Here is a 9,211-nt window from a genome sequence, read left to right as displayed (position 1 = left end):
CCCACCATCTGGGTAAATGGTTACATGGGATATAAAATGAGAAAGGGAAAAATTTGGTACCATCTCAGGAGATGTCCAAAGTATGATCTAAGTTGGCAAACGTCATTTACTGGAGATTGTATTAATGGCAAGAGAATGGTTAGCATTAATAAGAAATTATATGATTGGGACAAATTAGGTATATGGGAATGAAACTGTAGAAGCCCCTTTACTTGGTGGTGTCCAGTTTTAATAAATCATTAAAAATCATTTATTGGGATAAAAATATATGCTGTAAAATTATTAAACCTACAAAATTAGATCTTAGGAGAATAAGAGAGTACACCTAGTTTTGTGAGGGATGGTGTTGTGCACAAGGACACTTTAACATTTAGATCAAGATTACATGGCCACAGCCAATGCATAACCTCAAAATGTGCATGCTAATGCTGCTCAAATATCTATTGTTCCTTTTCATTCCATTAGAACATAAAATCATTAGATCCCCATTAGAATTTAAATGTTAGCATTGTTCCTTTTAGCAAATTTGTACTTACATTTAACAATAGTCATAGGTCATATGATAGTATTATCTATCACTTTGTAACCGCAATAGCTGCCACACTGTTAATAGAGTAGATATTAACCACAGCTTGCCAACAGGAAAAGATCACAGGTTAACTTCAGGACAATGAGAGGATGGTCCCAATCTGATAACCTGATACCAAAAGGAGGAAGCATGAGCTAATCACCTGAGACGTGCTGATGAAGGGAAAAAACTGGCTTCCCCCGTCCTTTTGAATTATTGACTCAAGCTTGCTGATGTAATAAAAATAGTACCCCAAGCCCCCCTACAGAGCTGTAAATTTAAATAAATGGCATTGTTTCATGCTCTACTAGGGTCCAGCCCCAAAGCGCTGACAGCCTGCAGAGAGAGAACGTGCATAGTGATGCACTGAGGTCTCCATCCGTGTTTTTTATTTTCGCCAACCCTCTCCATCCCTTTTTGGGTACCCACCCCTCACTGAAGCTGGACTTTGGCAACTGTTTTCTAATAGGTACATTTAGACCATTTGCCTTTGATATAATGATTAATTTGCTAGGTCTGGTATTACTTTTCTAGGGCTGTGGTAATATCGTACCACAAATGGGTGGCTTAAAGCATAGAAATTCATTCTCTCACACTTCTGGCAGCCAGAAGTCTGAGATCAAGTGAGATTTGGAAGGTAGGAAATCCAATAAAAGGTATGTTAATGAGAAAGTTATTATCATGGGCAACTATATCTCAGTTCTGACAAATGGGGGGAAATATGTTGGATTTTCCCACCACAAAGGAAGAGCCCAGGCTATTTATCCAATCAATAGCTATCCGTATTGACTGGGTGGGTTGATTCTCCTGCACATCTGGCTTTCACCAGTGCATGGCAGGGGAAACACATAAAAGAGGATGCAGGCACTTGAGGCATGAAGCAGTGAATCTGTCACTATGCCAGGAAATGTCTATGACAGCTGCAGGTGGGCTGAGAGGGTTGGTGATCAACAGCTTCAACCACAGTCCACCCCTTGCACTGCACTGACCTGCTCATGCTCCAAATTGAGTCCACTCAATAGGGTGGCCAGCCACAGACTCTAAAATATAATTAAAATAGATGGCTAGTTACACAAGCTACAGTCCCCACTGTCCAGTTGGAATTGCAGCCTTCACTGTTATGCATCTTAATCCAGCTACCTCACGCCTTCTAGATGCACCTCAATCTCAGCCAGCCTGCCTACTGGCTGGGTATTTGTTTGGTGGGTCCTTCAAAACCTTCTATACCCAAATGGTGAGTAGAGGAAGGTACTCTCCCCTGCAGTGAGGCACCTAGGAATTAGCAGCACTGAAAAGCTGTGACCACCATGATATTCAGGAGCAAGGGTAGTGAGCAATGTCACCAGAAGTGGTGAGAGCTCATGCTGTGGAGTTGGGACAGCCCAACAGGGACCACCATCAGAAAGGAACACAGGCATTCAGGGAGGTGCATCAGGCCACAGAGCAATGGGGCAGGATATCTCTCCCTTACCAGTGCTGACCCCAATCTCCTACCCTACTATCTCCTGATGGCATCTACCCTCTGCTGACCCTGACCTCCTGCCCTACCATCTATTGATGGTGTCTGCAAAACTTCAATCCAACCAGAATCTAAGAAGAACACAGCTGGAAACCCCTTAGAGGTCAGCAATGGGTGGGTAAGATGGGTGGGCCATGGGAGGCACCTGGACATGGTCATTCATACTGAGCACAGGATCTATGGTTGGCAGCCCTGTTCCCCCAGTCGTCTGCCCGTGTTGTTCCAGTGTCTTTTGGAAGGGGTGAATTCCATGTGCCAACATTGTAAAGTGCTCATGGCAGTGATTCATAAATAACAAGTTAAATACCATATGACTGGGGTCCATTCAACCAGAACATGGAAAAGAAAATATTCCTTGTGACATGAAGGCTCCAGCCTGGTCACTGATCTCTGGTCCTAAAAGAGCACAGGCCCTGCCCTGAGCCACCCAGGGAGGATAGCCTTTGTGTCCAGCATTACCTCCCACACAGGGTCCAGCACTCGATCATGCCAGCACCTTCAGGACAGCCCCCGGTCTACATCAGAGAGTGCTTATTATGGTTATTTAGTGAGTCCCTGGGGCACCCAATCTTGGGAGAGAGAGACACAATGACACCATTGTGCAGCCCCAGCACCTTCCTAGAGTGTCTGGGTCAACGCTGGGTCTCACAGCAGATGACGTAGGCCCGGGAACTGCAGGGTCAGGTGGTGGAAGGCAATGTGCTTGCTCAGGAGGTGGCCAGGGCCACAGCCAACAGAGCTGGTTGCCCAGAGGAGCTCAGCTGTGAACTGAACACAGGCCAGCTAATGGCATGTGTGCCTCATGTGCCCATTTACCGAGAGGGTAGGAGACACGAGGCCTGCCTTGGGGGAACCTGGGCTATCAAACGCAATGACAGAGATGAAAGCCCTGGGGAGGTCGAGGCTCTCAGTCTAGAGGAATTAAAGTTATGGAGATGCACAGGTGTGTATTCGTGGCAGGTGATGTACCACCTGCTCCCTGAATATCAACCCCGGTGGGAAGGTGGGAGGAAGCCAGCACTGACGGAGCCTGGTTCAAGTCAGGGAAGCTGGGGACTCCCTGCATTGTCTTCACAGGTCTTCATGATGATCTCCAGTAATGGAGGGATAGGTCCCCTTGTGGGAGAAGAATCCTCTGAGGCTGGCAGAGATTAAGTAATTTGCTTTATTTCTTTAGGGGGAAATATACAATGACCACCGACAAGTGGCCGGTCCTCTCCCTGCAGCCACGAGAATTGTGTGAATGACGGGAATGAAGCCTCTACATTCGGGAAGTTAAATTCCAGCAGCAGAGATGGGCCGTGAGCACGTGTAGGAATGAACGGACAAGGTGACCCTGGAGTGACAAGTGCTCTAGAGAGCCTACCCAGGCGTGGAACATGGCACGGAGTGGGCAGGAGGCCCCCCTCTGCAGCTTGAAGTGCCCCGCGGTGCCCCCACAAACCCACTCCGATGAGTCCCCTGTGGACGGCTCACCTGTGAGTGCACACCTGAGGTGGTGCCAACACCGGATGACATTATGCATCTTTTATTCTCTGTGTGACACTTAATTGTTACTCATCAGATCCCAATGACACCGACGTTCCACCTTCCCGGATGCAAAGTTGGCCACCACTGATGGGGGCGGGACGTGGGTTGTGCCAATTGCTCACGGCCGCCAGCCAAGGGGCTATAAGGGGCGTTGTGCAAGGAGCCGGCACAGCCTCCTCCAGACACCTCAGGTGACCAGCCGGTGGCCGTGACCACAGATCACTGGAGATGGAGACCCTGTTTCTGACCGTTGTGCTGGGTCTGGTCGCTGCCCTGCAGGCCCAGGACCCCCTGTCCTTCACCTCGGAGGAGCAGGATGTGAGGCTGGGCCGGTGGGTGGGTGTAGGAGAAAGGCCGTGGGGCCTGTTTTAGGAGACATCATTTAAGGCTGGGGTTCCGACCCTGCGCTCCTTGTCTGGAGCGGTCAGAGGACGGACAGGGCATTCTGTTATTCTGCCAGCAGACACGGCACCTCCGGGGGCACAGGGCTGGAGCAGGGCAGCAGGTTTGGCTCAGGGGTCCTACTGCACTGACACCCAGAGCCAAAGGCCTTGCAGGGCAGGGTCCTCTGGAGTGAGGGCGCACCCGGTACCGGGCCCAGTCCCAGCAGAAAGTGGTTCCGTGGGGTGGCAGACACCTTCTGCCTCCATTGGGGGCCTGGGGTCACGAGTTCTGGGCTTGCACTTACTGAGCACAGAGGTGCGGATGTGCGGGAACCCCGCCGGCCTTTGGGGGCTGCAGCCGGGGCCCCGGGGTGTGTGGTCACGGCTGCAGCCCATGTGCAGGGGACATAGAGGAGAGTCTGGGCTGGGCCTGAGGAGGACGCACGCCTTGGCCTGTTTCAGCTCACAGGGACCTGGTACGTGAAGGCCGTAGTGACTGGCAAGGAACTGCTGGAGGGGAAGAGGCCCAGCAAGGTGTCCCCTGTGACAGTGACAGCCCTGGAAGGTGGGGACTTGGAGGTCACATTCACCATCATGTGAGTGTCACACGCCACCAGCCCATGAGGCCCTCTTATCTCCCCTCCCCTGTCTAAGTTTTGGGTGTTGGTGTAAAAAGCCCCCCGACATTGAGCGGAATCGTTCCCAGGTGGCATCCTAGAGCTCAGCTGGGGGGGACATTATCAGGCTCACAGGGTCAGGGTCGATGTGCCAGGTGAGCTGAGGCTGGCTCAGGTGTGTCTCAGAGTCACTGCCACATGACTCCTATTTTCCAGGAAGGAGGGTCAGTGCCACCAGAAGAAAATACTGATGCAGAAAACCGAGGAGCCGGGCAAATACAGCACCTGTGAGTCCCGGGCGGATGTCCCCAGCCCACCTGCGGGGCAGGGCATCTCCTGCACAGTCTTTCTGGCTGAGGGTCCCGGCCTCATCCACCTCCCAGGAGGGGCTGAGCTCTCCCTCCCAGGATCTTGTGGCCCTGACCTGAGACACCAGGTGTGACAGGTTGAGTATCAGGGAATCTTAGTTGGATGAGCAAGCTCTGGCCTCTGGTGACTCTGTGGCTTGGGTGGGGACCTTTCTGGGAGGGGGCTCCTCCCCCAGTGTCGAGGTCCATGGCTGAGGGGAACGGCAAGGCCGGGGCTCAGGCTGGCTGGCTGCCTGGTGACTGACAAAACATTCCAGAGTGCTCCTTAATGAGGTCTCTGGTGCTTTCTCCAAAAGGAAGACACTAAAGTTCTATTTTCTCTGTCGTCCACAGTTGGGGGCAAGAAGCTCATGTATCTACAAGAGCTGCCAGTCAAGGACCATGACATCTGGTACTGCACAGACCACGGCCACGGGAAACGGCACCTCATCGGAAATCTCATGGGTGACTGGCCCTGGAGACCTGCATCTCCCACCCCCACGTCCCTCTTTTCAGAAGCCAGTGGAACCAGCATCAGTCACGTGCTTGGGGGTCATAGAAAGCCCCCTGTACTGGCCTTTCTGTGCTTGGTTCCCTGTGCTGCCCAGTGGCCAACCCAAGCTCCCCAAGTGGTTACCAGGCAGCCTGGGTGAGGCTTGTCTGGGAGAGGGCCAGACATGACCCTCGGTGACCTGACCTCTCACGAGGGTGTTCACAGCTGCCGAGCGCTGCTTCCTGGGGTCTTGGGTGTCAGAGGGAGTGACAGTGGCCTCCGTGGGGCAGGGACCGTCCAGGAGTGAGGGCAGCCAGTGCCTTCAGGATGCAAGGTCATTTCAGGTCAGGGGCATGACCCAACAGGGCAGCTTCCAGAGCCTCCTGGGTCCCCCGAGTTTGCTCAGTGTCTTGGGGTGTCTCCACTGCTCTTCTGGGGCTCTGTCAGCTGGGCATCAGCCATCTCTTCTGTCCCCTGTACCCACCCCAGAGCTCTACATCCACTCTCTGGCCTCCCCACCTGCCCACGGCCACCCCACGGTGAAGCCCCCGATGCAGGGTGGTGGCCGTCTCCTCATGGCATCGGCTTCCTGCAGAGCCGTGCAGCCGTCCCCCACTCGGCTCACCTGCCCAACTCTCCCACAGGTAGGAGTCCCGACGTGAACCCAGATGCCCTGGAAGAATTTAAGAAATTTGTACATTACAAGGGATTCCTGGAGGACAACATTTTCACACCCACGCAGATGGGTGAGAGGACAGCTCTGACCACATCCCCCTCATGTCCCCCTCTCCCCTCTGTGGGGGAAATGGCATCACAGTGATGTGTCACAGGGGTGCGAAGGCCCTGACTTGGGACTTGGTTGTCAACGGTCTGAGCTGTGGACAGTGATGGGGTCTGGGCTGGTGACCAGGGCGTCCTCTCACCTCTGGGTTTTCTTGGTTTCTACAGAAAGCTGCGTTCCCCAGGGAGATTAGGGTAAGTTACACTTTGGGAGAATGTTGGAAAAGCCCAGAGTGCTGAGTTCATGGAGTTCGAAGGTCCATCTGCTCTGTCCCCATCCCATAACACCCAGGCGGGAGAGACCCTGTCTAAGCCAGGCAAAGGCTGTCATCTCAGGGGTCTGACCTGAGTGTGATTCCTTGGACACGTGGGGAGACCCTTCCTTTAACTGTGCCCTGCACCCTGCTGACCAGGGAGGTCCTATGGGGTCTTTCACAGAACAGGCATTGTAGTGGGCTCCCTCCCATGTCAGCTCAACACCTGGTCTCCACTCGGTCCAATCCCCCAGCCTGCACACCCACCGAGGATGCCCAGGGCCGGCCTGCTCGTTAGATGGGCCGGGATGGCTCTCAAGCCTCCTGGCCAGGCAGTGACTGAATGTGGCTCCTGTGGCAGCCCCTGCCCCTGCCCACCACTCCCACTGTGACCTCACTGACCTCTGTTCCTCTTCCTATCACAGCAGCCACCATGGCTGCACCTCCGGAGCCCGCCCTGCTGCCGGACACAGAGCCCCACCCCCACCTGGACCAGCCTCTGCCACAGCAGCACCCCCGCTCCCCCCACCTGACTCCAAATAAAGAGCTTCAGCAGCAGCCCTGGGCTCGGCCTGTCTGTAAAGGGGCCCTTGGTGTTGGCTCCCTGGAGGTCTGTTGGGAAAAAGGGGGGAGATACATCCACAGGGGAAGTTAGGGAGATCTTGGGGCTACCAGGGCCCACACCCCAAGGGGCATGGCATCCGACAGGCCTGTAGGGAAGTGGGTTGTCCTGGAGGCCCATCAGGGCAGCTCAGTGTCAGGGTCCACCTGCCGAGCTTCAGAGCCAACACTTGTGTGGCTTGGGTTCAGCTGGGCACGGGGTGTGACCCTTGGTAGGAGCACTTGGGAAGCCACCAGGGAGGGCAAGGTGGTAAGACAGTAGCTGGGCTGCCAACGGGGGCTCAGTGGGGTCCCCTGACACCTTTGCCTGGTCCCACTTGGAGCAGCCTGGGCATGTGGCAGGACTGGAGGGAGGGGGCCTGTGCCTCCCTCTCCAGCCCCAGCAAGACAGAGCCAGCCTTGGCCCCGGAGATCCCCGTCCCCACGCTGGCCTTCCCCGTGGTGGCTCCAGGGGCCAGGGCCTGTGCTGGTGACACCGGGCCATAGGAACGTGGGGGGGCAACCACGTGACGGAGGTGAGGCCACGGCACCGCGGATGACAAGCAGAGCCCCAGAAACCACAAATCCACATGGGACCAGGGGTCCCAAAGGACAAACCTGCCAGGTGTTGATCTTTCCCTGCGGGGTCACCAACTGTTCCCAGAAGGGACCCAACTGCTCTCCTTCCTTCTCCCGCTGGGACCTGGTTTTCAGCGGCGGCCATGGCTGGTCCTCAAATGGAGCTGATCCATCCAGCGGGAGCCAAGCGGAGCCTGAGACAGAGCTGGGCCTCCTGGGCACAAGGTGAAGAGGGTGAGTCCCGGCCCTACACTCCGTGCCCCAAAGAAAGTTCTAGACGATTAAAGACTGCTGTGCAAAACCGCGAGAAAATTGGCAAGAACATTGAACTGATCAGGGGGTGGAGAAGGATTTTTGAAGCATCTGAGGCACTACTGACCCTGTGACCTCCTGGGTGACTANCAGCAGCAGCCCTGGGCTCGGCCTGTCTGTAAAGGGGGCCTTGGTGTTGGCTCCCTGGAGGTCTGTTGGGAAAAAGGGGGGAGATACATCCACAGGGGAAGTTAGGCAGATCTTGGGGCCACCAGGGCCCACTCCCCAAGGGGCATGGCATCCGACAGGCCTGTAGGGATGCGGGTTGTCCTGAAGGCCCATCAGGGCAGCTCAGTGTCAGGGTCCACCTGCCGAGCTACAGAGCCAACACTTGTGGGGCTTGGTTTCAACTGGGCATGGGGTGGGGCACTTGGCAGGAGCACTTGGGTAGTCATCAGGGAGGGCAGGGGTGGGAAGACAGTAGGTGGGATGCCAACAGGGGTTCAGTGGGGTCCACTGACACCTCTGCCTGGTCCCACTTAGAGCAGCCTGGGCATGTGGCAGGACTGCAGGGAGGGGGCCTGTGCTTCCCTCTCCAGCCCCAGCAAGACAGAGCCGGCCTTGGCCACGGCAATCCCCGTCCCCACGCTGTCCTTCCCCATGGTAGCTCCAGGGGCCAGGGCCTGTGCTGGTGACACCGGGCAATAGGAACGTGGGGGGCAACCATGGTGAGGGAGGTGAGGCCACGGCACCGCGGATGACAAGCACAGCCCTAGAAACCACAAATCCACATGGGACCAGAGGTCCCAAAGGACAAACCTGTCAGGTGTTGATCTTACCCTGCGGGGCCACCGACTGTCCCCAGAGGGGACCCATCTGCTCTCCTTCCTTCTCCCGCTGGGACCTGGTTTTCAGCGGCGGCCATGGCTGGTCCTGAAATGGAGCTGATCCATCCAGTGGGAGCCAGGCGAAGCCCCCGGCAGAGCTGGGCCTCCTGGGCACAAGGTGAAGAGGGTGAGCCCCGGTCCTACACTCTGTGCCCCAAAGTAAGTTCCAGAAGGTTAAAGACAGCTGTGCAGAACCGTGAGAAAATTGGCAAGAACATTGAACTGATCAGGGGGTGGAGAAGGATTTTTGAAGCATCTGAGGCACTACTGACCCTGTGACCTGGGTGACTAAAGCACATGTTGACGGGGCGGTAGTCGAGACTGTCAGGAAGCCCCGGCTGTGCGCTGGGACCGACACACGCGGTGCACGGGAGCCTCAGCCAGGCCGGGGAGACGGGCGGA

At 55.5% G+C, this 9,211-nt stretch overlaps 1 protein-coding gene across 1 annotated transcript; it reads left to right on the top strand.

Annotated features, from left to right (window-relative positions):
* The first annotated feature begins 3,845 nt into the window (after window positions 1–3,845).
* Window positions 3,846–6,277, top strand: LOC103607687 (odorant-binding protein 2b-like). Its single transcript, XM_008592163.1, has 6 exons — window positions 3,846–3,935; window positions 4,463–4,596; window positions 4,834–4,904; window positions 5,319–5,429; window positions 5,573–5,613; window positions 6,053–6,277. The coding sequence occupies exons 1-6, from the start codon at window positions 3,846–3,848 to the stop codon at window positions 6,275–6,277; spliced, it is 672 nt and encodes a 223-aa protein (XP_008590385.1).
* Window positions 6,278–9,211: the final 2,934 nt, after the last annotated feature.

The sequence above is a fragment of the Galeopterus variegatus genome, unplaced genomic scaffold (assembly GCF_000696425.1).
Source record: "Galeopterus variegatus unplaced genomic scaffold, G_variegatus-3.0.2 Scaffold7629, whole genome shotgun sequence".
NCBI lineage: Eukaryota > Metazoa > Chordata > Mammalia > Dermoptera > Cynocephalidae > Galeopterus > Galeopterus variegatus.
This window is presented reverse-complemented; position numbering and strand designations above follow the sequence as displayed.

What these genes read in the sequence shown, in the direction of transcription:
- LOC103607687 (XM_008592163.1), top strand. Translation starts at nt 3,846, where the DNA reads ATGGAGACCCTGTTTCTGACCGTTGTGCTGGGTCTGGTCGCTGCCCTG. An exon ending in GAGGTCACATTCACCATCAT is followed by an intron (nt 4,597 to 4,833) that starts GTGAGTGTCACA and finishes CCTATTTTCCAG; the next exon opens with GAAGGAGGGTCAGTGCCACC. An exon ending in GCCGGGCAAATACAGCACCT is followed by an intron (nt 4,905 to 5,318) that starts GTGAGTCCCGGG and finishes TGTCGTCCACAG; the next exon opens with TTGGGGGCAAGAAGCTCATG.